The 25,903-nt window shown below is 62.5% G+C and overlaps 3 protein-coding genes across 11 annotated transcripts in view; 1 reads left to right on the top strand and 2 right to left on the bottom strand.

Annotated features, from left to right (window-relative positions):
- The first annotated feature begins 463 nt into the window (after window positions 1-463).
- On the top strand, window positions 464-13,594 carry UNC5A (unc-5 netrin receptor A). 4 transcript variants are annotated; one of them, XM_074552333.1, is made up of 16 exons: window positions 464-563; window positions 8,707-8,928; window positions 9,068-9,211; window positions 9,286-9,389; window positions 9,501-9,681; window positions 9,795-9,962; window positions 10,150-10,314; window positions 10,400-10,588; window positions 11,002-11,301; window positions 11,393-11,480; window positions 11,560-11,728; window positions 11,800-12,033; window positions 12,129-12,278; window positions 12,374-12,538; window positions 12,622-12,797; window positions 13,005-13,594. In XM_074552333.1, exons 1-16 carry the CDS (start codon window positions 479-481, stop codon window positions 13,162-13,164), a joined length of 2,700 nt encoding a protein of 899 aa, XP_074408434.1. In that variant the 5' UTR covers window positions 464-478; the 3' UTR covers window positions 13,165-13,594. The 4 variants fall into 4 exon arrangements, with proteins under 4 accessions (XP_074408434.1, XP_074408433.1, XP_074408432.1 ...); XM_074552332.1 differs by lacking the exon at window positions 464-563 and adding an exon at window positions 661-951; XM_074552331.1 differs by lacking the exon at window positions 464-563 and adding an exon at window positions 1,148-1,674.
- HK3 (hexokinase 3) lies at window positions 12,643-19,360 on the bottom strand. Its single transcript, XM_014264711.3, has 19 exons — window positions 18,861-19,360; window positions 18,583-18,735; window positions 18,427-18,463; window positions 18,187-18,349; window positions 17,744-17,892; window positions 17,454-17,585; window positions 17,070-17,346; window positions 16,808-16,991; window positions 16,483-16,638; window positions 16,146-16,379; window positions 15,753-16,057; window positions 15,536-15,675; window positions 15,267-15,386; window positions 15,086-15,181; window positions 14,864-14,963; window positions 14,558-14,741; window positions 14,329-14,484; window positions 13,958-14,191; window positions 12,643-13,830 (listed from the first exon to the last, which is right to left on the bottom strand). Exons 1-19 carry the CDS (start codon window positions 18,956-18,958, stop codon window positions 13,689-13,691), a joined length of 3,060 nt encoding a protein of 1,019 aa, XP_014120186.2. The 5' UTR covers window positions 18,959-19,360; the 3' UTR covers window positions 12,643-13,688.
- A 448-nt stretch (window positions 19,361-19,808) lies between these two features.
- Window positions 19,809-25,903, bottom strand: part of UIMC1 (ubiquitin interaction motif containing 1) — a 39,688-nt gene continuing 33,593 nt past the window's right edge. The window contains exons 10-13 of one of the 6 annotated variants that reach the window (XM_074552339.1): window positions 24,175-24,253; window positions 22,548-22,668; window positions 20,747-20,810; window positions 19,809-20,308 (exon numbers count right to left, since the gene is read on the bottom strand). In XM_074552339.1, coding sequence (XP_074408440.1) covers window positions 20,055-20,308; window positions 20,747-20,810; window positions 22,548-22,668; window positions 24,175-24,253 — 518 coding nt within the window. In that variant the 3' untranslated portion in view covers window positions 19,809-20,054. Of the gene's footprint in view, window positions 20,309-20,746; window positions 20,811-22,547; window positions 22,669-24,166; window positions 24,254-25,903 lie in introns of those variants that run through there. The other 5 variants (XM_005483740.4, XM_005483739.4, XM_005483741.4 and 2 more) reach the window with 5 other exon arrangements.

Below are 25,903 nucleotides of genomic sequence, written 5' to 3'. Positions count from 1 at the left end.
GGCTGCACAGGGGTTGGGGAGCACCCCGGGCACCCCAGTGCGGCCTCAGCCCCCTCTGACCTTTGCCCCTTGCCCACATTGCCGCTGCCCGCTGGTGACAGCAACGCTGCTCGTGGGCACCTTGGCAGGGTGCACGGAGGGGACAGAGAGGGAAGGGGCCGCATCCTGCGGCTGCATCCCCTGGGAGAGGCCAGTGTGGCTGAGCATGGGGTACCTAGAGGCCAGCAGAAAGGTGGGGTCCCACAGGTGACCCACACTGCCGCAAAGATTGTGGTCCCTCTTCTGTGACATTTCCCGGGGGATGCCAGGCTGGGCTGGGGAGCATCCCTGGGCATCACCCGGTGGTGCAGCAGGGCTGGGGGTAGGGTGGTGTGTGGAGGGGAGATGAAGCCGTAGCAGGTGTGAGCTGTCCCGGGGGTGTCCCGGGGGGTGCAGAGCCCGCGGGCGGCCCGGAGAGGGGAGTGCCGCCGTGCCGGGGATGCGCCGTGCCCGGGGGGATGCAAGCCGGGGGCGCCGCGCTGCTCCGCGCTCGGGGACGGCGCGGACCCTCCGTGCGGGCTCGGGTGTGTGCAGAGGCGGGGGTGCGGAGCCAGCGGGGGGAGCGGTGCCGGCGTTGCGGGCGGGGGGCGGCGGCGGGGGCGCGCCCAGCTGTTGCGCCGTCCCTTCCGCGGGCGGGTCCGCGCTCCCGCCCCGCATTGGCGGCGCCCGGGCGGAGCGGAGCGGCGCGGCGGCGGGCGGCAGCCGCGGCGGGGCCGGTGGCGGTGGCGGGGGCGCCATGGCCCGCTGAGGGCGGCCCGCCCTGCTCCCTCGGCCCGCAGCGCTCCGCGGGGCGCGCCATGGGTGCGCGGCCGCCCCGCCGCCGGGCCCCCCCCGCCGCCGCCGCCGCCGCTGCCGCCGCCGCGCCGGGGCCGCTCGGTGCCCTGCTCGCCGCTGCCCTGCTCGCCGCCGCCGGTGAGTCACCGCCGCCGCCTCCCGCGGGCACCGCGCTCTGGGCGGGAGGGGGGAGCGGCGGCGCGGCGGGGACCCGGCACCGGGACTGGGCGCCGGGCAAGGTCACCCGGGGAGCGGCGGCGGGTGCGCGTCCTGCGGGACACCGGAGCCCTCCCGGGGACGGGGACCGCTCGTTCTCCGTGCGGGATGCCCGCTGGCTGCGGGAGGTTCGGGTGCTGGTGGGGCGCCCTCCCGGAACGGGGATTTGTCCCCCGCCCCACGGCGGCACTGCCGCCCCCCGCCCCTCGCCCGAGCGTGTCCCGCCGGCGCTGCCCCGCACGCTGCCCGCACCGGGGCGTTCTGGCGCTCCCCGCTCCCCCGGGGCCCTGGCAGCGCCGGGCAGCGGTGCCCGCAGCGCACCTGCCCCACGCGTGCTGTCCCTGCCCCTGCACAGCATCCCCGCCGCTGGCACGGCGTTCCTGCCGCTGCCATCACTCGGCCGGGACACGGGGACCGCGGTGACGGGACAGCCCGGAGGGTGCCGTCACCCCGCGGGGGTGCGCGTGGGTGGTCGTGACGCGGGGAGCATGCGGGACTGTATCGGGGCTGCTGCAGACGCGGACGGTCCGGAGCACGGACCGATGCCCCCCAGGGCAGGACCGGCGGGACCGGGAGCGGCCGCCTGGATCCTCGGGGCTCGGTCGCTCCGGCGGCCGGTGCGTGGGGTCGGCGGGCGGGAGCACGGTGGGTGCCCGGGGCTCGCAGGTGTCACGGCAGACGGGAAGTGGCGGCTGCAGACAAAGGACCGGGCTGGGGGCGGGGAGCTGCGCGGGGCTGGACGTGAGCTCTGCGGGGTCCCGTGGGGGGGACGGGACCCCCCTCTGCTGGGGGTCCCCTGACCCCCCACCCGCCAGCAGAGATGTCCCCTGGAGTGGTTTCAGTGCGCTGATGGGCGCTGCAGACGCCCAGAGGGGCTGCAGCCCCCGTGCTCCCACAGTCTGGGCATCCCCAGGGACCCTGCGTTCCCAGCATGGCCCCGTCTGCAGGGGGACGCTGCAGAGACGGCAGCAGAGACGGTGGGTGGGCACCTCTAGGCGGCAGGGGACTCTCTATGGAGGGTGCTGTGGGTACCCAACCCCAGCTGGGCACGGACACGGCTGTCCCCGCAGCACCCGCGGGAACTGTGAGGATGGATGGAGATGGGGGGCAGAAGGGCAGGGGGTGCACCAGAGCACCTCATGCCAGCCCTGTGAGGAGGTGTGAGCAGCCCGGAGGTGCCAGCCTGGCTCGGGCAGTGTGGTGTGGTGCTGGTCCCCATCTCTCGCCTGGCAGGCAGCTCACAGCCAGCCACAGTGTGACTGAGCCCAGTCACCTGCACAGCCACTGCCTGGCACAAACGGGGCAGGCTGGGCCTCTGCTCTAGCCTGGCAAGGCATGGCACAGCATGGCACAGCATGGCATGGCGTGGCGTGGCGTGGCACAGCTCCCCTCACCAGGATGGTCAAGCCACAGGCTGGGGACAGCGAACCCAGGTGTCCGGGCAAAGGGCCCCTGCCTGCTGGTGGAGCAGCGTCCCTGGCTCTGGGGCTGCTCATCCCCTGGAGCCCGCAGGGGAAGGGTGAGAACAGCAGCGAGGACTGGGGGAAACCCATGGGCAGCAGGGAGGGGTGAGCTCCCAAGGTGGGGTCTGCCCTGCTCGGCTGCTGCACCGGCAGGGGGGCAAGGGCAGGGGAGCAGGGTCCTTCCCAAGAGCTGCCCACTGTTATCGCGGACCCTTCTCCTTGGCATCACTGCAGCCAGTGCCAGGCCCTAGCCCATCTCCTGCCCCAGCCCCACAGCGGCTCCTGCTCCAGCTCCTCTGGCCGGGCCACAGACTCTGCTCTTAACAGCACACGAGTCACGTTGTGCTGCTGACTTCCCCAGGCTGCCAGGGACCCCTGGGCTCCAGCAGACAGCCCCCAACCCCTGCACTCCACAGCTCGATGCCCCACAACCTGGCACCCCAGGTCGTTGCATCATACAGCACCTACAGCCTGTGCCTGGCTGGGCACGGGTGGCTCCGTGGGGCGGGCAGGGCTAGAGTGGGGCAGGGCTGGAGTGCACCGGGCACCGGGGATCTGCCGGGCACCGGGAATCTGCCGGGCACCGGGAATCTGCCGTGCCGTGCCGGCTGTCAGCACGAGCACGCGGCAGACGCAGCCTGCCCAGGGCTGTTTGTTCTGGCTCGGTGCCACGCGGGGCTGGCACTACATCAAAGCGTGCGGAGCCTGGCAGGTGCTTGCGGGAGGGAGCCGGGATGCTGACGGTGCCACCAGGGGCTGGGCACCCCCGGAGTCACTGCAGGCTCCTCATAGCCTGGCCCACCGGGTGGCCAGCAGCACACCAGACCATCCTGTTAGTGATGCTGGTGCCCAAGGTATGTTGGCATGGGGATTGAGGGCTGTGCATGTCCCACTGTCCCCCCTTCCCTGTGCCCAGGAGTGCACCCTCCGTGCCAGCACTGCTCTGTCTGTCAGCACAATCGCTGGTGCATGGATTGCATGTCTGCCCGTGGGAAGGCTGAGGTGGGCTGGCTCCAGACTGGGCACACTGGGACCCTGTCCTCACCCAGTCAGTCCCAGCTGCCCAGGACCCCTTGGCTCTGCCATCTGCCTGCTCTTTGGGTGCTGCTCCCAGGGCAGTGTCAGGCAGGTTGCTCCCCATGGGCGCCCAAACCCTGCTCTGCCAGGGCTCCTGCAGGATGGGGTTCTCAGGTCCCAGGTCCCTCAAACTGCCCTTGCTGCCATAGGGTTGTGAGGTGCCAGGGCTGCCACCACCACTGGGTGACACCCGTGGGTGAGAGGGGAGAGTCTGTGGGGCTGGACACTGGCGCTGGGACTGTTGTCCCCTGCCCGTTCTGGTGGGATTGCAGGATTGAGGGTGACCTTGACACTCCTCCCGGTGGGACCAGGGCTTGGCAGAGCTTTTGCTTCCCATTGTCAGTTAAAGGAGAGCCAGGAAACCCACTCGGCTTCCCGGGATCGAGACCCCAGAGACAGTTCCTGCATGTTGCAATGGGCCAGCCTTGTGTCCTCAGCTGGGCTGGGGGACCCCCTCATCCTCCACTGAGCACGGGACCCCTTCCCCATGCCGTGCTGCTGAGAGGGGCTGGCAGGTCTGCTGTGCTGCTGGCACAGCACAGAGGGTCTGGGCTCTGTGGGGCCCTTCAGCTTCCCAGAGCTGGTGGGAACGTGTCCCCTCTCGAGCTCTGTGTGTGCCTGGGGCAGAACACCCAACACTGGGTCCCGGAGCTGGTTTAGCCCTCAAGCAGGCAGAGGTGGTCGCTGGGGAGGGGCTGCCAGGTCCGGCTGTCTTTGGTGGCACGGGCACCATTGTCCTCAGCCCCTGGGCATGGTGCAGCGGGGTCATGTGCGGGCACAGCCAGGGCGGGCAGCCCCGGGCGGGCGCTGGGAGCCCTGCCCGCCCTGGCACATGCTAATTGCATGTAATGGGGAGAGCAGTATCAGCTCAAATCCCTAATTAGGCAGCTCCATTGTCATGCAAACCCGCCTAATTCATTCACAACTAGCACTCGCTTCATCAGCGCCCAGACGCTGCCAGGAGCTCACCGGGAGACGGGCACCCCCACCCAGCCTCCCCCCGGCCTCGGGGCTGGCACACGGGGGCCACACGCCCGAGGGGCCCGGACAGCGGCCAGCTCGTGGGGACACGGTCCAGGGTAGAGGGGGCACGCCCGGGACACGGTGCCCATTGGAGCATGGAGGTAGCGTTGGCATCGTGTGCCCATCGTGCCCAGTGCTCAGCACGCGCCAGGCTGGCCAGGAGCCAGGTCCTGCTGCCCAGCACTGGCATCCGACCCTGCTGGCGCTCTGCCCAGCCCGGGCTGGCACCGGCACCCGCCTGGCGTTGCTGTGGGGCTGTGAGGGGTGGGTGTGAGGGAGGTGTTTGCCGATGTCCTGATGCCCCGGGTGAGGCTCAGAGCAGCTGGGCACTGCTGGGCAGTGCTGTGGCCCTCGCCTGGGGGGTCTCCCAGAGACAGCAGCAGCTGATCACGCTCAGAGCCAGCCTCTCCCAGCAGGACGGTTCCCAGCTCAAAGCCTCAGACGAGCTTTGTGATTGTGGTGAGTTGTGCCAGTTCCCTTCTCTGCACCCTGCAGAGAGCAAAGTGCCAGCGACGGGGACTCCTGCATGCAGGGCTGGCACCCCCAGGCTCCCCTGGGAACAGCTGGGCACCCTCTGCCCTCCCCCTGATGCCCACCCTTCCCTCGTTAAGGTCGGAGCAATCAACAGCAATTATGGCTTTAATTACCTGATGCTGGGGCGAAGGCTGAGAGCCAGCAAAGTGCAAGGAAATCTTTCATGTTAATGGTGTGCCAGGCCTGGCACGACTCGATGGATGGGGCACCAGCTGGGAGTGAATCTGCGGCTGCAAAGCCCAGGGGGATTCGAGAGGTCCGCGGAGGGGCACAGGGCTGCAGGCAGGGGCTGGCATTGAGGCCCCAGAGTGGCAGCAGCAGGCAGGGGAGCACGCAGGGCGTGGGGGCACAGGGACGATGGAGTGGGATGCTCCATCGAGGGTGGCTGATGTGGGCAGCAGTGCTCAGGCAGAGCCGTGCCACTGTCCCACTGCAGGCAGCCGCCTGCTCCATTGCAGGGGCAGCTGGGGCTCCCTGGCAGGGGCAGCTGTGCCCGCGGGCACCCAGCGGCCGTGCCGGTGCCGGGGCTGGCGCTGCCGCAGCCTCTCCTCACCAAGAGCACGCTGACCTTCTCAGTGTCTCCCCGCGGCAGGCACGGAGGCACCCACCAGGCTGCTCCCGGCACTGCTGGGGGCTTTGGCGCCGTCACCCAGGCAGGGTCAGCCCCTGGAGGAGCAGAGGGACCATACTGGGGCACCCATGGGAGCCTGGTGTGTCTCATCAGTGCCCCCCCACCCCCAAAATGGGCAGTGTGGTGTCCTGCGGTCTCTCTTTGACCAGTAACACCAGTACACCTGGTGTTACTGCTGCTGGGGGGAGGCTGTGTGACCACCTGGGGTGGCAGAGAGCAGGGGGAGCTTTGTACATGGGGAGCAGGATCAGCTGGGAGTCCCGCAGTGCTGTGACAAAGCAGGGGTGGGTGCCAGAGCTCACAGCCGGGTGTCCCCATCCCCTCTGCACCCTGAGCTGGCTGTCGCAGACTTGTTCCCCAGCCCACCACCCTTCCCCTCCATCAGGCACCGCTCGTTAGCCCACGTGTTGGGGGGATAATTGATATGAAAGCCCTGCTTAATGTACCGACTTTGCAGGCTGAGATTTATCGGCGCTGGAGCAAACCGTGCTCCCAGTCTCTGCTTTGGCTGCGGGAGAGCGGCCGAGGCTGTGCCCGGCCACGGTGAGGGAGGGGCGGGGGGCGGGTGGAACCCAGGGCCCCCCTCCCCACCCCGCCCGCTCGTTCCCCGCCGTCCCCGCCGAAGTTCCCCGGTTCCCTTTGCCAAGGTGACATAAGCATCTCGCCTGTTTCCATGGCAACGCAGCGGCAGGTGAGCGCGAGGCGGATGCGGGAGCCGGCACGCGCCACGTGGGGGCCGCTGCCCACGGGGCGCCCACGCTGAGCCCGCACCCACCCAGGGCTGGGGGGGGACCCACAGGGCACGGAGGGGCTGCAGAAAGCGGGGCAGCCGTGGGGTGCAGGGAGCCCGTGCTGGGGGAGCGTCTGTGCCGTGGGAGATGCCCACGCTGTGGGGAATGACTGTGGTGTGGAGGGGCCCACAGCGCATGGAGGGGGCTGGAGGGCGTGGGGATGTGAGGTGCCCACAGAGTGTGTGACATGCATCCACCGTGCATGAGATCCCCGAGGTGTTTGGATAACTGTGATGCGTGGGTGGCCATGGTCCACGGGATGGTCACAGGGTGCGTGGGGGGCTCGTAGCGCCCACGGTGTGTAGGGTACCCATCATGAGGGTGGTGTCTGTGGTGCATGGGGCACCCAGATCATAGCTCCCCTGCTCCCTCACAGGGCTCCTGGCTGTGCCACATTGCTCCATCCATGCCCACAGCACCACACAGAGCCTGGCACAGTGCTCAGCTGCCAAACATCCAGGCTGGGCAGCATCCTGCCTCTGCTGCTCACTGCACATCCCCAGCTCTGTTTGCTGCCCATGCTCCCCCCGCCCTGCCCACAATGCGCCCAGCACCCCGCTTGGGTGGGCAGCTGCAGGGGCTCCATCCCCATCCTGCCTCCTCCTCGCCTTGCCGCTGGTCCCAGGCTCCCTGCGCCCCTGCACTCAGCCGTGATGGATAGACACGCAGCTCGGCAATCGCTGTACTCATTTCACGTGTGATTAAAAAGCCGGTCCCGCAGCACAGTTCACCCGGCGCGTCTGCCGGGCGGGAGGCAGCCGCGACGCTGTGCAGCAGCAAACATGGCATTTCATAAATAAATTGGGTTTATTTACCCGGAGCCCACATGCCAGCACGGGCAGCGCAGTGTGGGCACCCGGGGTGCCCCAGCAGCAAGCACAGCGGCGGGTGATGCGGCAGGGACAGCACCGGGCTCCGCAGCACCGGGCACCGCAGCGCCTGTCCGTGCCGTGACCCCCGGGCCGGCCCCAGGCTGCGGCTGGGGGGGTCGTTAAAGCGGTGAAATATGAAATGCCTGTATATCCCCGACAGGAGTTTTAATTAAATTAATTGCCAGTGACATTGTAAAAGTGCTGATGGGGTAATAACCGGCGCGTTATGGTCGCCGTTTATCTTCCCCGCGTAAATTAGCTGCCGCACCTTGCCCGTCCCGGCGGGCATCGCGGCGGCCTCGTCGGCACCCGCTGCCCGGCTCCGAGGGGCCTGAGCCGGCCGGGGGCAGCGGCAGGGCCTGGAGCCTCCCGGGGGGCTCAGGCAGGGCCCAAGGGACCCCTGTGTCGCTCCCGTTCCAGTCACACAGGAGGCTGTGCCGGGCGGGAGCCAGCCGGGGTGGGCACAGGCAGTGGGGTCCCACGGGCACATGGGGAGTGGCTGGTGGTTGCCAAACGAAGGTACTTAATTACTGCGCATTCCGTCCCATTTAATTGCTTATTAAATCCTAACCAGCCAATTAGCAGCAGCAATTACAGCTTCATTCAGTGACACAATCGCTATTTTATCGTTTGTTAATCAAATGCTTATTTAAGGCCCTGGTTTATTAACTCTTTCCACAGCAGGCACCGGCGGGGTGGGGGGAGAAGAGACACCTGGCCTTATCTGGGTTGAGGGATGTGGATATCGTAGGACTGTGCCATGTGTTGTGTCCCCAGCACTGCTGTCCCCATGGGGGCATGTGTGTCCAGCACTGAGCCATCCTCACCACCCTGGGGACAGCCAGCCCCCATGTGCCATATGAGTGTGAGTGGCACAGGACAGGACGCACTGCTGTGCCACCCTGCTCTGTCACCATTACTTGTCCAGCATCCCTGTGCCACTCTGGGGTGCAGCAGGACAGGATGTGGCCCCTGGTCAGTGTCTCACAGCGTGCTGGAGAAGGGGGTGGCAGGCGCCCCGGAGGCGTGAGCGATGGCCCTTGTTGGTCACACTACATTTCCTTTTCATTAGTGCTAAGTGTGGACATGAGGGATCGGCAAGGGTTCAGCGGGCACAGCCACTGCGTGGCTGCTTTCCCTGATGGATGGCAGGGTGGGACAGGGCTGCCGCACTGCTGGTGGAAGGGACACTGGGGAGGCACAGGGCCACTGGCACGTGGCTGTGCTGGTGTTGGTGATGTCCCAGCCAGGGCACGTGGAGGTGGCCGAGCCCCATCTCCCCACAGGTGCTCAGCAAAGCGCGACCGTGGCCAACCCGGCGTCTGGCGCATCCTCGGACCTGCTGCCACACTTCCAGCTGGAGCCGGAGGATGTCTACATTGTGAAGAACAAGGCAGTGAGCCTGGCCTGCCGTGCCACCCCTGCCACGCAGATCTACTTCAAGTGCAATGGCGAGTGGGTGCACCAAGGTGACCATGTCACGCAGCACAGCACCGACCGCAGCACTGGTGAGCGCCAGCGGGAGCGGCGGTGCCAGCCCCACTCCTGGGGAGCCACACGTGCCACTCTTGGAAGGGCTTGCCTGGGGCTGGGACATCCGGGACAGCTCCCAGCATGCCAGTGTGACGTGCCACTGTCCGGTCCCAGGGCTGCCAGTGATGGAAGTGCGCATCGAGGTCACCCGTCAGCAAGTGGAGAAGATCTTCGGGCTGGAGGAGTACTGGTGCCAGTGCGTGGCCTGGAGCTCCTCCGGCACCACCAAGAGCCAGAAGGCCTTCGTGCGCATCGCCTGTGAGTGTCTGTGGGTGTCTGGACAGCGTGGGGCACCGGCCCCAGCCCCCCATCTCACCCCTGTGCCTCCCCAGATCTGCGCAAGAACTTTGAGCAGGAGCCGACAGCCAGGGAGGTCTCCATTGAGCAGGGCATCGTGCTGCCATGCCGCCCTCCCGAGGGCATCCCCCCGGCCGAGGTGGGTGCCTGCAGCTGGGCAGGACAGGCTGTGGCTGGGGATACCCCTCACCCAGGGCGATGATGTGTGTGATCCCAGACAGGCACCCAGTGACACCCCTGTGCCCTACAGGTGGAGTGGCTCCGCAACGAGGAGCTGGTGGACCCGGAACTGGATGCCAACGTCTACGTGACCCCAGAGCACAGCCTGGTGCTGCGTCAGGCCCGCCTGGCCGACACCGCCAACTACACCTGCGTGGCCAAAAACATCGTGGCCCGTCGCCGCAGCGCCTCCGCTGCCATCACTGTCTACGGTATGGCCCCTGCACGCCAGTCCCCACCATGCTGCCCTGGTGTCACTCTCCCTGTCCTGTCCCTCCCTGCGTCCCCTTAGCGGCAGGGCGCTGACGGGTCCCTCTCCACCCAGTGAACGGCGGCTGGTCGACGTGGACGCAGTGGTCAGGCTGCAGCACCAGCTGTGGACGGGGCTGGCAGAAGCGGAGCCGGACGTGCACCAACCCCACTCCCCTCAATGGGGGTGCTTTCTGTGAGGGCCAAAACGTGCAGAAAACCGCTTGCACCACCCTCTGCCCAGGTACCTGCCCTGCTCGGGGCACCGCCACCGCCCCGCCGTGCCGATGCTGCACTCCCCACTGCGCCCATTGCAGTCCCCGTCCCCACCAGGTGTCTTGTCCTCCAATTCCCCTGTGTGTCCGTCTCTGCCAGCCCCGGGGCAGGGAAGGGGGGTGGCAGCAGATGCTGACCCCAGGCTGTGCCTGCAGTGGACGGCGCCTGGTCGGAGTGGAGCAAATGGTCGGAGTGCGGGGCCGAATGCACCCACTGGCGCAGCCGCGAGTGCTCGGAGCCAGCGCCGCGCAACGGAGGCCGGGATTGCCACGGCCCCGAGCTGGACACCCGCAACTGCACCTCTGAGCTCTGCACCCACGGTGAGCACGGCGGGGATGGCAGGGTTGTCTCCTGGCAGAGGGGACCGGGGACTGACCATGTGTGCTGATGCCCTGCCCCACACAGCTGCCCCTGGCGCAGAGGATGTAGCGCTGTACGTGGGGCTGGTGGCCGTGGCCGTGTGCCTGGTGCTGCTGCTGCTGGTGGGGGTGCTGGTGTACTGCCGCAAGAAGGGGGGCCTGGATGCTGATGTGGCTGATTCCTCCATCCTCACCGCCGGCTTCCAGCCCGTCAGCATCAAACCCAGCAAGGCTGGTGAGTGAGTGCTGCAGGGACAGTGCACCCACACTGGGACATGGTGTCCTTTGCACCTGCAGGTGGCCATACCTGCCAGGGGGTCTCTGGGCAGGGGCTGTCTGCTTCAGGGTGCCTACAGATGGGGGTCTGTGCCCTGTGGAGTCCCTGGTCTTGAGCTGATTCTTTCCCTTATGGGATCCTTGACCTAGAGACAGGAACTCTGCATCTTAGTCCCTGACTGTGGGATCAGTGCTCTATGCCACATAGGGTCAGATTCCCAGGGTTGGTGACTGTGCCCTACGGGGTCCTCACTATGGGGCAGAGACTGTGTGCCCCATGCCCTCTCAATCGGATTGTGCCCATGTACCATTGCTGGGAACCCCCTGTTTCCTCCTTGCCCTGGCACCACAGTCGCTTGCTCTGTGCTGCAGACAACCCCAGCCTGCTCACCATCCAGCCAGACCTCAGCACCACCACCATGACCTACCAGGGCTCGCTCTGCCCACGCCAGGACGGCCCTGCCAAGCTGCAGCTGCCCAACGGGCACCTGCTGAGCCCGCTGGGTGCTGGACGGCACACGCTGCACCACAGCTCGCCCGCCGCCGAGGGTGCCGACTTCGTGGCGCGGCTCTCCACGCAGAGTTACTTCCGCTCCCTGCCCCGCGGCACCAACAACATGGCCTATGGCACCTTCAACTTCCTGGGGGGAAGGCTCATGATCCCCAACACAGGTACAGCAGGGTGGGGGTTCCAGAGCACTGCCCAGGCCAGGCAGGCTCCTCATGGGGCTCACCCCCTGCCTGCACCCCCACTCCCACCCAGGGATCAGCCTGCTCATCCCACCCGATGCCATCCCACGGGGGAAGATCTATGAGGTCTACCTGACCCTGCACAAGCAGGAGGAGGTGAGGTAGGTGCTGGGGCTGCTGGGGCACGGGGCTGTTGGACGGGGTTCTGTCCTCACTCAGCTGCCCCCATCGCTGCCCCAGGCTGCCCCTGGCTGGCTGCCAGACGCTGCTGAGCCCCATTGTCAGCTGTGGCCCCCCCGGGGTCCTCCTCACCCGCCCCGCCATCCTGGCCATGGGGCACTGTGTGGAAGCCAGTGCTGAGAACTGGAGCATCCGGCTGAAGAAGCAGTCGTGCGAGGGCACGTGGGAGGTGAGCAGGGGCGAGGGGTTTCAGGGATGGAGGAGGGACAGCCAGGGCTGAGGTGCATCTGTGCCCGGTAGGACGTGCTGCAGCTGGGCGCTGAGCCGTGCACAGAGCTGTACTACTGCCAGCTGGAAGCGCAGGCTTGCTACGTGTTCACGGAGCAGCTGGGGCGCTTTGCCCTGGTCGGGGAGTCCCTCAGCATGGCAGCCTCCAAGCGCCTCAAGCTGGTCCTGTTCGCGCCGGCCGCCTGCCCCTCGCTCGAGTACAACATCCGTGTCTACTGCCTCAGTGACACCCAGGACGTCCTCAAGGTACCGGGGTCCCCAACCTGCCCATCCCAGCTTGGAGCAAGAGCTGCGCTCCTGGTGTGCGGCATCTCCTGCCTGACCGCTGCTTGTGCTGGCAGGAGGTGATCCAGCTGGAGAAGCAGCTGGGAGGGCAGCTGATCGGAGCCCCCCGGGTGCTGCACTTCAAGGACAGCTACCACAACCTGCGCCTCTCCATCCACGATATGCCCAGCTCCCTCTGGAAGAGCAAGCTGCTCGCCAGCTACCAGGTGAGGAGTCTGGCCGGTGTGTGGGGATCTGGATAGAGGTGTAGGGAGGTGTCCCTGCAACTCTGACACCCCCCAGCTCTGTCACCCCACTGCAGGAGATCCCCTTCTACCACATCTGGAGCGGGCTGCAGCCCTTCCTGCACTGCACCTTCACCCTGGAGCGCCTGAGCACCAGCACCTGTGAGCTGGCCTGCAAGATCTGGGTCTGGCAGGTGGAGGGAGACGGGCAGAGCTTCACCGTCAACTTCAACATCGCCAAGGTGAGGGCAGGACTGGGCCATCCTTGGGGTGGCCATAGCATTGCCTCACATCCCTTTCCCTCCCTGCTCATGCTCTCCCCTAGGACACAAGGTTTTCAGACTGGCTGGTCCCCGACGAGGTGGGCACACCGGCTCTGGTGGGCCCCAGTGCCTTCAAGATCCCCTTCCTCATCCGCCAAAAGATCATCAGCAGCCTGGACCCGCCGGGCACACGGGGAGCTGACTGGAGGACACTGGCACAAAAGCTCAACCTTGACAGGTAATGCAGACTGAGGACAGTGCTGGGCATGGGTGGTATGCTGGATGAGGGCAGGGTTTCTGGCCTCATCCTGCACCTATGGATGGATGCTGGAATGCTGTGGGATCCCAGGAAAGGGCTGCTGAACAAGGTGAGGCTAGCACGGGGCTGATAATGGGATGTGGAGCCATCCCTGTGCCCTGACATGGTCCTTCTGTCCACTTCCAGCCATCTCAGCTTCTTCGCCTCGAAGGCCAGCCCTACAGCCATGATCCTCAACTTGTGGGAAGCACGGCACTTCCCCAATGGCAACCTCTCCCAGCTGGCTGCCGCCGTGGCCGAGGTCGGCAAGCAGGACGGTGCCCTCTTCTCGGAGGCTGAGTGCTGAGCATGGTGGGTCCCAGGGGACCACCACCATGGGGCTAAGGGGGGCCCTGGCTGGCCCACCAGGCTCCTACTGCCCCACAGCGCACGAGGAGGGCTACCTGGCCCCCTTGGGAGGGCAGGATGCCCCTGCCCCATGGCAGTCAGGCCCCTCCAGCACTGTGGCATCGGGACTCAGCCCAGCCCCGGGGTCCCAGAGCCCCATGGTGGGGGACTGGGGGGGCACAGGGTGTGCGTCGTGCGTGCGGTGCCGTCGTGGTGTCTGCGTGTGGGGCCAGGCGGCCCCGGGCCCCGTGCCGTGTTGTGTAAAGCCCGTTTTTTTAATTCTGTATTAAGTGCATTCAAGTATTTACACTTGGCCTTATGTACATAGCGGTGCCGCGGGCGGGGGGTCTGCCGGACGTGAATGTAAATAAATTCGATATATATTGCTATGTGGGGCTGTCCCCGGCCATGCGCTGCCCCACACCCCTCATGATCCCCCCAGAAGCTGGAGATGCAGACCAGAGAGCTTTATTGGAATGGTGACTATTCCTTGGCTTTGGCAGCGCGATCGGCCACAGCTGCTACGAGCGCAGCCCCTTTCCCTGAGCCATCCTCTGACAGCATGAAGGTCACATTACACTTGGGTGCCAGGTCCTTCAGTGTCATCTGGAGGTTGTTGGAAAAGCTAGGCAGGATGGAAAGGGAGGGTGAGGACTGATGCTCCCACCCTATGCACACCATACCTCCCACCACAAACCTCTTCACAGGGCAAGGATGCCCCATGGGTGCCTGCCGCCCCTGGCCCCACTCACCATGGGTGCAGCTTGTACAAGGTGCCATCCACCCCAACAGTGACAGACAGTTGGTCCACGCCTCGGCTCTCCCGCATCTTCTCCACCACAGCAGCCAAGCCAGCAGCGCAGAGCTGGGCCGCGCGCAGGGACACGGTCTGGCACACCTCCCGCATCAGCACGCAGTCCTCAAAGGTGGCATCGAGCTCCAGTTCGTTCAGGATGGTCCGGATCTGCCGCAGGGCCAGCCCATTGCTGTCCAGATCAATGCCATTGTTAGCAGCAGAGTCCCCATCACCCCGTCTGTGCCACATCATGTAGCCTGGCTCCTCACCTGGTGTTCTGATACCCCCACCCTGGGTTGAGGGAACCCATAGGAACCCAACACTCACAGCTCAATGGTAGAGAGGAATTTGGTCTTGAAGATGTCCTTGGTCTGGAGTTTGGGGCAGGGTTTCCCTTGGAACAAGAGCTCTTTCTCTGTCATTACCACCAGGATCTGACGCACGATCTCGCCCAGGTACATGCCGCTGATGAGCTTCTCAAACCTATCCAAGGCACAGCCTCAGCTAGGCACAGCCACCTGCTCCCAACCCCCTCTGCCCCAGGGCCCTCACCCACCTCTGCTTGCCCGGGTTGATGGTGGTTTCATCCACCACCAGGTCGAAGTGGGTGAAGAGATGGTCTAGGCAGCCGTTGTCCCCAAAGGCCCCCCACTCCATGTTGATGCACATGCGGCCCTGGTCCCCCTCCACAGTGCCCACGTTCTTCATCTCCTCCATGTAACAGGCATTGGTCCCTGTCCCTGCAGGCCCCATGCTGGTGTCACCCCCATAGCAGGTCTGGTAGAGGCATGTGGCCATGCCATGGGGGGTAGAGGGGTGGTGAGGAGATGGGGAACTTCCTGGATGCAGAGATGCTTCTCACCCACAATGAGGCCGATTTCACATTTGGGATCATCATAACCACAGGCCATCATGGTTCCCACTGTGTCGTTGACCAGAGCCACCACCTGCATCCCTAAGTGCTGCCAAATAGGAGATGGAGACACGTGATCTAGTGGCATCCAGACACTTCCTGGGGCGGACACTGTCTGGATGCAGGTCCCCCTACCCAGAAGACAGGGACAGGCCACCAGACATTCCCTACCCGTTTGCGCTTGGCAGCCTCCCGCAGCAGCTGCACAACATCCTGTCCGACGCAGCCTGTGGCGCTGAAGCCTTTGGTCCAGGTCAGCAGCAATGCCTGCAACAGTGGCCAGATCAGGAGCCAGGGCAGCACACATCCTGGGGTCCTTCCCACCATCCTGGTGCTGGAGCCACCCCCTCACCTTATCCAGGCCCACTTGCTGGCAGGGGAAAGAGAAGGTGAAGCCAAGAGGCAGCATCTGTGCCACCAGGTTCTGCTTCGTCTGGAAGTCTATGATGCAGTCGATGATGTGGTCGAAAAGCTGTGGAGAGTGAGCATGGTGAGCATGGCCTAGGCTGGGGCAATGCTGGGGGGCCTCTCCCAGCCCCATCATGGCCCCATGGAGAGCAAGTAGGGAGGCAATGCCCACACCCTCGCCCCAGCCACTGGGTCACAGGTCCTCAGTCTCACCTCCTCGCCACTGCCCTGCATGACACCAACTGGGATGACGTAGATCTCGCTGGCCATGGTGATGCCAGCCTCTGCAATGCGTACCACCAGCACACGGAAATTGGTTCCCCCCAGGTCCAGCGCCAGGAAGTCACCTTTCTCTGTGGGGAGCCAGCACAGTGCATTAGCAGGGCCACAGCCTCCTCAGCACCCCACTGCCAGTGTCCCCGTTCCTTACCAGTGCCATCAGGTGTGTGAGTAACGTAGGTGGGCAGCATGCGGACAGAGGCACTGGCATTGGTCTCCTTACCCAGGCCCCGATCCATCTCCTGCCTCATCAGTGTCTGGACTTTCACCAGGTCATCGCGGCTGAGCCGCAGCGGGCCCAGCACCTCATTCACTGCACGGCGCTGGGCTGCCAGGCGCAAAGCCACTGCTGTCACCATGGCTGCCCCCCGCCCAGAGCCATCTCTCGAGGCCAGGATGGTGGCCATGCATTCAGGGGCCAGTAGCCTTGACACACTCATCACGATCTCCTCAAACCTGCCCAGGATGAAGAGGATAGCATGGGCTGGGTGTGAGGCATCCCACTGGGGTAGCACCCTACTGGGAGCCCTGTGTTCCTCATCACCTGGAGTAGCCCGCGAACAATTCTCCTTCCACCCCCACATTGACCATCAGCGACTCCAAATTCCGGGTCTGGCACATGTAGCTGAGGATGGCAGCCAGCCCAGTGGCGTGGAATGTGGCAGCACGCCCCATCACTGCCCGGCAGATCTGCTGCATCCGGCCGCAATCCCGCTCGCTGGGCTGCAGCCCCAGCGCCTCCAGAATCCTCTTCACTTCAGTTATGCTGTCGTCGTTGCTAGAAGGCAGATCACAGCCTTGCAGCAACCTGCAGGCAGGAACACCCATCCATCACCCCCCATCCTCCCACCCCCGGCAGCTCCTGCTCCTCAGACACTCACTTGACAATGTCCAGAAGATGTTGCATTGTGAACACTCCCTTCTCCTTCAGGACAGCAGCATCAGTCCCAGTGAACATAGCTTTCTCAGCAGTCAGGGCAATCAGCACGTGCCTGACAATCTCCCCCAGGTATAGGGTGCCCACCATCTTCTCAAACCTGTGTGAGTTTGAGTCCACATGGGAGTCAGTCATGCCTCCCTAGCAGCACCTCTTGGCCCTTTAGGAGCACCCAGGAGCATTGCAGGGGAATGAGTGCTCCTCTTGGTGGGGCCTGACATGCTCAGGGATAGATAGGGAGCCTGTCTTTTCTGGGGGAGAAATAGCACCTCTTTTCCCCAGGGTTGGAAGATTCCTCATCCACAGCTTGATCGAAGGGTGTGACGAGGTCTTTCAGGGTGCCATCATCCCCAAAGCAGCCCCACTCAGTGTTGACACACATCCGCCCGCTGGTCTCCTCTGTTGTTTCCACCAGGTACGCCTCGGCCATGAAGCAACAGTTGGAGCCCTTGTCTGCAGGAGTGATGGGGCTGAGCACCAGCACGGCCCCCCCAGCAGCACCACCACACACGTGCAGTGCCCATCTCTCACCTGCAACCATGGCGACCTCACAGGCTCTCCCCTCCATGCTGCAGGTCATCATGGTGCCCACAGTGTCATTCATCAGGGCAACAACTTCCACATGGCGGGACGGGCTAGGAGCAGACTGAGAAGATTTCCTGCTCTTAAACCAACCGCCTCCCCCACTGGCCTCCCCCTCCTTATCTGGCCCAGCTTGCTTATCGATGGCTGTCTGCAGCATTTCCACCACGTCCTTCCCCACCACGCCACTACAGTTGAAGCCCTTGGACCAGGAGAGGAGTTCTGCCTGTGGAGAAAATGTGGCAGAGCCATTGACCTCTGGCACCAGGAGGGTTCCTTTCCCCACTGCTGCTGTGCTGTGGTCACAGCCTGGGGCAGGGCTCTTCCCCTCACCTTGTTCAGCTGTGTCTGTCGGCAACTGAAGGGGAACACAAAGCCCAAGGGGAGGCATTGCTCAGAGTCGGTGTCAGGGCTGGTGGTCTCAGACAGGAACTGGGTCACGCATTGTGCAATGAAGTTAAAGAGCTGCAAAGTTATGACTGGGGGTAAGGGCTGCTTGCTTTGCTCAGTACCCAGGGTGTGAAAGGCAGCCTTGAGCTCCAACACCAGCCCGGTGCCCTGCTGAGCCTCCGTGATGCTGGGCAGCCCAGCATCAGCCACCCTTCGCCATGGCCTCCTCATACCGCTTCCCCCTCGCCCCGTGTGATGCCCTCTGGCAGCTCGTAGATCTTGTACATCATTTGAGGACTCAAGTTTCCATCTCCGTAGAGGGTCACCAGCAAGGTCCGAACCTGGGTCTGGCACAGCTCCACCACCAGAAAGTTGCCCTTCTCTATGGGGAAACAGAGACAGCGTCAGGCAGATCTCCCAAAATCTGCTCCTTGCCCTGTCCCAGGAACAGTCACTGACCCAGGGAGGAAGATCCTGAGAGCCTGAGACTCTCAGAGGGGCCAAGGGAACAAGCTTCTGGCTACTGCCCCTGCACTGGGGAGTGGCAGAGAAGCTTATGGACCCTATAACTCATCCAAGAGTGGTTTACCCCTCCCAGCATTCCCAGGTCAACTCCAGTGAGGTGTGCAGGGTTGCCGGTAGCAGAACAGTTCATCCTCAGGCTGGGCTGCCTTACCCGTGCCGTTGGGAGTGGAGCAGATGTAAGTGGGCAGCATCCGCACTTTGGCCTGTGCGTGTGTCTGGCGGCTCAGCCCCTTGCACATGTCCTGTATCATGTGGCCCTTCATAACATGCAGCCTCTCCAGTGGGATGCTGAGTGATCGCAGGGCTCGTTGTATCTGGGGATGGTGCATTAGGGCAGAGGTGCAGAAACTAAGAGCAGGGAACTTACGACAGGAGCAGGGACAGGCCTTACCGGTGTGCTGTGGGAACTATCAGGATTGCCCCCTGACCTGCATGGAGGGAGGTGGCATGTCACCCACTGAGCTCTGGTCTGCAGGACAGGACAAATGCCTGCCCTTGCCCAGGCACACAGTGGGGCTGGGGGGCCTGTACCCAGCTCTGCTCCCACCTGCTGTCTATGTCCATGACCATTGAGGGGTCCATATGGTCGTCCTTGTGCGGTACCTTCCCACTGCCTCTGCGGTCGTGGAGGAGAAGGCTCTGCCCCGTCACGGTCATATGGCTGAGCGTGGGGGCGGAGGAAGCAGAGGGTCCCCACGACCTGCAAGAGGCCAGGGGCTGATGTTTGTCCCCTGCAACAGCCTGAGGGATCCGGGGAACCTAGCGGCCCCTCCCGGGCCCCACAGCGGTCTCCGCAGGGCAGGAGCCGCTGACCGGCCCACGTACCGGCTGTCCTGCTCGTGCGCGCCCAGGCCTTGGTCTGCTCTATCCGCCCCGCCGGGCCGGCCATTTTGGGATGTGGGCCGGGTGCTGCGACTGCCCATGGTGGCGAGGCAGGGGCCGATGGTGAGGGCCGGTGTTTGGAGCCGGTGTGGGGCCGGGGCCGGCGGTGGCCGGGGCCGGTGTAGGGGCCGATGGTGGCCGGGGCCGGTGTAGGGCCCGGTGATGGCCGGGGCCGGTGTAGGGCCCGGTGGTGGCCGGGGCGGCGTGCGGGGCCGGCGGTGGCCGCGGCCGCTCTGAGGGGCCGTTATGGGGCCGGCACCCGTGCCGGCGAAAGCGGGGCCGTTGCCGCCGCCGTCCCCCTGGCAACAGCCGCGCCCAGGTTCGCCATTGGTCGGCCCGCCGCGAGCCGGCCCCGCCGCGGCCAATGGGCGGCACCGCTCTGGGCCCCACCCTCGTGAGGGGCCGCTCCCCGCTCCGCGCTCCCGGCCGCGCGGCAGCGCCGTTTAAAGCCCGGGTTTAATGAGCTCCGCACCAGCTCGTGCCATTAATTAGCCATGGGTCGCCCGCCCCCGTTCCTCGTAAGGATGCTCCCGGGGAGCAGATCCCTCTAAGGCCCGGCGCGAGACAGGCAAAGCCCCGGGGAGCGACAGGGGACAGGGAAAGCACCAAGGACACGGGGACACGGCGGTCGTGGCTCCTCCGGTCCTTGCATCCGCTGACTGCGGCTGTCAGCTGGCAGCAAGGTGCCCTCTGCCCCTCCCGGCTGGGAGTGTCAGTGCTGTGCTGCTGCACAGAGCCCAGGACACTGCAGCCTCTGCCCCGAGCCCTCCCCACCAACCCCAGCTCCAGGAGAGGCCCCTGGCAGTGGGATTGGGGACCCACCGCCCGCTGCTGCTTCTCTCCTCCCTCCCGTGCCCTCCCATTCCCCAGAGAAAGCCAGCACAACTCTGCCGTGGTGCTGCAGTTTCATAAAAACATACATAAATATATTTCCATTTCTGTAAGAGAGAGCAAAGCTGCACAGGCACCTATAAAACACACAGTCACTTCTCCACCCAGCGCTCCCAGCACAGGTCGTATAAAACATATAAAAGGGGCGCAGGAGACAAAGGCTGCAGGTGAAGCAGGGGTACAGTGCCAAGGAGACCCTCGCTGGGGCACAGGGAGCGGCCGGGAGTCCCTGCAGCATTGCCACCCTCAGAACTTGCGCCTTCTCCGGCGGCTGCCTCTGGGCCGGTGCTGGCTGCCTGCACGGAGAGCCGTGCATGGCTCCGAGTCCACCACGCCATCCATGGCTTCCAAGGAGATGCCGGGTTTGGCAGGGGAGCCATGGAAAGGGAGGTGCTGAAGGGAGATGGGGCTGTCTGCTGACGGCTCCCCATCAGCGGCTGAGAATGTGGGAGAGGAGTGCTGGTCTCCTAATCCAGTGAGGGGACTCCCCGCGTCAGCACCTGCAACAAAAGCACACATCAGCCCTCCTGTGTGAGCCACGGGTGCTGCCAAAGCACCTCTCCCCCCTCTTCTCCCCCTGTCCTTGGATCCATGGAGGGAAGCACTGGTGCACAGACAGGGACAGCAGAAGCCTCCCACATCCCCCAGGAAGCTGGACATGTCTTGGGGCAATGGTTCAGAGGACACCCCTACTCCTGCAAGGGCTCTGGTGTGGGTCCAGTGGGCACACACCCAGTGGGTACTGGCAGGAATGTGTGCAGCCAGCTGGGGAATGCTGACAGCCAGCTAAGCCCACAGCTCCCTGCTCTGCTCACAAAGAACAGACCCTCCAAGGGGAATTTACTCTCCCAGAACAGCCCAGGCTGAGCCAGGACCAAAAGGCAAGAGTTGGGAAAAGCAGCAACAACCCAGCCAGGCTGGAATAGAAAATTCTCCACCTTCAGATTTGCTCTCCGAGAGCTCCAGCATCCTGAGGAGTCCTCCCTCCTGCCTTCCAGTGTCCTGCCAAGGACAGGAGAACAACCATCACAGCACTGCCATGAGGGAACCCCTTAGCCAGGATGGTTCCCCCAGCCCTCAGGGTCAGGCTGGGCACAAGAGGGACTGCTGCCACCCGAGGGAACGGCACTGCTCTGTGCCCAGCCCAACCAGTGCTCAAGCAGAGGCAGTAGAGAGCAGTAATCAAGCAGAACCTGGTGAAGAGGGAGGCCAGGGTTCAGGATGCCATCCCCAAGCCCAGCCAGCAAGCACAGGGCTGTCATAAAAGGGGGCATCAGGGGCTCTGACACCGCTGGAACACATCCCCCAGCACTGCATGTCCAAGGGCAGACTCAGCCCACTCTGTCCACGGGTATTGGTGCTTGGTGCTGGAGGGAAGGGCCTTCCTTCAGGGCACAGCCAGACAGGGAACACACCCTGTGCCCTCTCTCTGCTCCTGGGAAGATGCAGCCATGCTGGTCACACATGCTAGGGGAAGATCACTTGGCCTGGCTGCTTTGAGCCTCACTGGCCCAGCAGAATCCCCTCTCCTGGCTGCTCCCTGCCCCCAGAACTGCTCTGGAAGGCACTGGCATCCCAGCTGTGGTGTTGGAGTTGCAAATCCCCCCAAAATGGGCCACTGCAGAAAGCTGCAAGCCTAACTGTGCCATTAGGAAGCTTTGCAATGGCCCAACCAACATCCAGGCTTCCCCAGTGAGCTACCACTGCAGTAAAAGACAAAGCCAGAGGTAACAGAGCCTTGCTGAACCTTCCCAAAGAGCCCCCTGGCTTCAGCATCTTTCCCCCATCCCCTGTGCCTGCTTGCAGGACCCACACAGCAGCCAGCTGTGGGGCACAGGGACAGAATCAGAGCCCCCACAGAGCTGGTCACGTGCAGGAGCAGCCGTGCCCTGCAGTACTCTGAACCACACAGTGCTTGGCTGTATCCCAGCCAAAATCATCAACCAGAAATCTCATCATTTGCATCTGAATCCCCAAAGGGCTGAGGTCTGTGATGGATTTAAGGGATTATACAAAACTAAGACATCATGTTGCATCTTCATGCCGTGAATCACATTTCTGAGCGCAGGCAAAGCTGCAGCACGAGGCTTTTGCCTGCAGGAGCCAGCAGGAAGGCCTGGAAGGACCCTCTGTGCTCCCCTGGGACTGCCACGAGCAGGAAAAGGCACGGTGGGGGCTAACACCTGGCGAGTGACTGTGAGGCAGCTGCCACCCACGCTCCTGCCTCCCACCTCCTCTAGCGAGGCACATTGCCCACACCCAGCACACCTCCAGCACACTCACTCCCCCACAACTCCCCTGGGACATCGCTGCTGCTGCTCCCAGCACTGAGCAGTTTCCCCTGCTCTGGCTCCAAAGCCTTCCCCGAGGGAATGGGCCTGTGGATATCCAGAGAGGTTTGTCATGCTGATGCTGGCCTCCCCTCCATCGACATTCAGCAGAGGAAGGCTGCAGGACTGAGGCTGTGCTGGCTGGCAGCAGGACAGCCCTGGCTGCCTGCCCACTGGAGAGGCTGCTGGCAGCTCTGCTGGATTAGCTCACCCCTGGGACCGCTCCGTGCTCCCACAGACCGTCGTGGGAAGGAGGGCAATGAGTTCTCTGTCCACAGCAGCCCGCAGGGACAGGCAATCCTGCACCAGGTCAGCTCATCCCTGCCAGCCAGGCAAGCAGCTCCTGCTGCCAGCCCGGCCCCACAGGCAGCACAAAGCAAAGGGGATGGTGTGCAGGGGCGCCCCTCACCTTGGCTCTTCGCAGCCTCCTGGTTCCCTGAGCTTGCCTAGCAGCCTGAAGGCAGCTGTCCACGTGCCTCTGATACTGCAGCAGTGGCACCAGTGACTTACAGAGGTAGCACTTCTCACACCTGCCAGGCAGCAAAGGACAGAGCACTGCATTAGGATTCACCCTGCACCGGGCTCCCGGACACCAGCAGTGACTCCTCTCCCCCAGGCCATGCTGTGGAGAAGACGTGTCACCAAATCCAGTCTCACCCAGTGGGGTCAGGCCGGCACCAATCTCAAGGACTGAGTGATTATCAGTTCTCCCTGCCTGCTCCTCTGTGTCCTGCTGCTGCAGCAGCGGGACAGTAATCAAATCTGCTCATCTAACTATCTCAAACACCACTGATTTTTCCCCAGACATAAAGCACCCTGTCAAAATCTACAGAAATGAAGTGCAAGGGCTTTGCAAAGGGGAGTTAAATTCTGCCTGAAAAGCAAACCAAGTGTGTTAAATCAGAGAGACATTTTACCAGGGCTGGATGAACTTGTCTGACTAGTAAATCAAGCCTTTCTCTGCACTGTCTCCATTTTACATCGTGCCATGCAGGGAGAGGAATTGCAGAGCACATGCTCCTGCTGGGGGGTTGGCTCAGCTTGTTTCTCAAACCCCCTCGTTTGGGTGGAAGATGCTCAGGCTCACGCAGGACAACTGAGTGTTGTTGGGAAGAAGATTATTCTGGGTGAAAGGAGATGAAGGTCAGGCATAGATTTACACAGCTACACTCACTTCCACACCAGCTCTCAGCAGGGACTGAACCCTGCAGAAGAGGACACTGGCTGTTCAGGAGGGAAGCTGCATTCAGGAATGGACTATCTCCAGGAAGAGACAAAGCCCCCAGGGACCAGCCCCAGCAACATTGTGTTCAGTTTGATAGTGGTACTCTCTGAGTGAAACACCCCAGGCTCTAAAATGCATATGGAGAGCCCCCATCGAGCAAAACTCTGCAGCACTTTTTCCCGTATTTTCTTTCCAGTCAGTGCTGATTACCCAGATAATGTGTCTAAACAGAAGCTGTCCTCTCTATAATTAGCCTAATTCCATTAGTGATGTTGCCATCCACTGTTTGTAACAGCAAAATTGCTTCCATAGCAGGGATTTTACTGTCAGATCCTCTCTTATGATGCTTTGTGTGGGTGGCAGGAGGAGGGGCTGCATGGAGAGAGATTAAACAAAGCCACTGCTATTCTGAAAGTCTAATTTAATTAAGAATATCACTACAGGTGCCATCCTCCATGTCCTGGCCTCTTCTTTTCCCGGGGTTACCAAGCTCAAACCTCCCATCAGAAACTGGCTGAGTTAGCACCATTTTAGCTACAGCCCCCCCCAGAAGCCATGTGCCCCTGACCCGTCATGGATTGGGCTGAAAGGAAATCAGTGCAAAAATAAACAATCTGAGAACAGCAAATTCCTCTTGCTTCTGTTTAAATATAGCCAGCACTGCAACAAGAGGCACTGAGGAAAAGCAATTTCTTAGGGAAACACTGTTATAAGGCCAACGGCCAGCATATGTACAGGAATAAAGACATCCATAGCCAAGCTAGTATAGAAGCACAGAAATAATCGTGGAGGAGCAGGCATACCTACTTACTTGTCAAAGTCTGAGGATGGTGGGCTGCTTTTACCACTGGCAGCTTTATTTCTTGCCTCTCTCTGACGCCGGGTGAGCACTGGAGGAAAAACAGAAAGGGTTAACAAAAAGGGTTACTACCATCCACCCCAAACCATCATGCTCAAATGCAAGTTTCCATCACTTCCACTCAAAGCTGCAGCAGAAGTGATGACAGAGGTGAAGAAGCAGTGGACTGGGACAAGCAGGGTTTTCTTTCCTACAGAAGATGGACAAGTGTCCTTTTTTCCTGGGGGGATACTGAAAAATTTACCTTTCCCAGACTGGGGAGCCAGCTGACCACTTCACACCTAATTTGCCAGAAACAGCTGGATTGGCAGTCTGTAGTTTACAGGAATTTCAGAGCTGCTGACAGCAGTGTGACAGCCTGAGAGCAGCGTTACCCAGCTGCTCTGGCAGCACGGCCCAGCTCCCTGCCAAGCCAGGCTCCCGTGCCTGCTGCAGGATGGGACAGTGCCAGCTGTGGGCTCAGGGGAATGCAGAGCCGAGGCAAGGGCTCTGCAGAGGCACCAGACCTTTGATGGAGAGTCTGGCTGGGAAGGGACACAGCTCACACTGGAAAGGGAAGTTACAACATTAGCCCACACTCATCGCTTTCCCACTGCCCACGTGAACTGTGGTGCTGTTGTCGCAGACAGCCCTGGCAGTCCCCTGGATGAAGATCTCCAGCAGGAGCAGTGCTGCTCTCCAGAAGCTCCAACACATGGGCAGCCAGTGAGATCCCAGCTGAGCAGCTGATGACGGGCCCAACCATTTCTGTTCCCCCAGCAAGCCCCAGCAGCCTTTCCCCACTGGCTCTGCAGGCATCTGCAGGGAGCACGCTGGAGTGTTGTCCCTTTCAGTTGAATGCCTCTCAGCGTATTCCTGTTGACATACCACCAGCAAAGATCCTCAGGGAACATTTCAGATAGCTTAGCTTGCTTCACCAGGGACGTTCCAGACTCCAGCTCCAAAACAGATGTCACAGTGAGCGCTCTCAGGCATGCTGGCTAAGGGGACAACGCAGGGAGCTGTTTTACGCCTTGGTGATGCTGCTTCCCATACTCAAGAGGACAAAAGTCTGACTCCAAGGTATAGACACAACAAACCTGTTATTGTTAGCACGTCATCTGTGATAAAGAAAGTGAAGCACAAAATTCTGTGCGGAACAAAGAGAATTCTCCCTAGTTTTAGCAAAACTCCGTTTCTAGAATGTTGGGCAACCCCAATATCTATCCACAATGCAGTACAGCCTTTCTTACAGCAGCAATCACTGATCTGCAGCTACAGCCAGCAATGTACTGTGAAGCGCTCAGAGCTGGTGGGGCTGATGGGAGACAACCATGCTGAAGAAACAAGCTCAAGGCTTCCTGGGATGTGGGTATTGTCTCCTAGGCGATGACTGATACCAACAGCTCATCGTTCACAGGAACTAAAGCAAACGCCTCTCTTCAATATAGCCTGGCCCAGATTTGAAGTGGCAGCCTGACTAGGATGACTGGTAACAATGGCCACCCCCCAGGCCATCCAGCCTCCCAAGAAGCCAACCAACACCGTGTGTTTGACAGCGTGGTGAGAACTGCTCTCCAAATCAGCGTGTGCTCGTTAATATTCTTTAACAAGCCTTGTGCACCAGCTCAGGTGTTAATCACTTCTATTTTCTTCCAAAAGCAGTGAACACATCTGGCATAATGGGCCCATTAGAGATGTC

Source organism: Zonotrichia albicollis, chromosome 15 (assembly GCF_047830755.1).
Source record: "Zonotrichia albicollis isolate bZonAlb1 chromosome 15, bZonAlb1.hap1, whole genome shotgun sequence".
Lineage (NCBI taxonomy): Eukaryota > Metazoa > Chordata > Aves > Passeriformes > Passerellidae > Zonotrichia > Zonotrichia albicollis.
The sequence above is the reverse complement of the archived record's forward strand: the minus strand, read 5'-3'. Positions and strand labels throughout refer to the sequence as shown.

Coding starts and splice junctions, on each gene's coding strand:
- HK3 (XM_014264711.3), bottom strand. CDS start 18,958: ATGGGCAGTCGCAGCACCCGGCCCACATCCCAAAATGGCCGGCCCGGC. Junction 14,742..14,863: donor TGAAATCGGCCTCATTGTGG/GTGAGAAGCATC, acceptor TGGGGCCTGCAG/GGACAGGGACCAATGCCTGT. Junction 14,192..14,328: donor TTCCTCTCTACCATTGAGCT/GTGAGTGTTGGG, acceptor TGATCTGGACAG/CAATGGGCTGGCCCTGCGGC.
- UNC5A (XM_074552331.1), top strand. CDS start 1,518: ATGCGGGACTGTATCGGGGCTGCTGCAGACGCGGACGGTCCGGAGCAC. Junction 9,212..9,285: donor GGCCTTCGTGCGCATCGCCT/GTGAGTGTCTGT, acceptor GTGCCTCCCCAG/ATCTGCGCAAGAACTTTGAG. Junction 12,279..12,373: donor AGCTGCTCGCCAGCTACCAG/GTGAGGAGTCTG, acceptor ACCCCACTGCAG/GAGATCCCCTTCTACCACAT.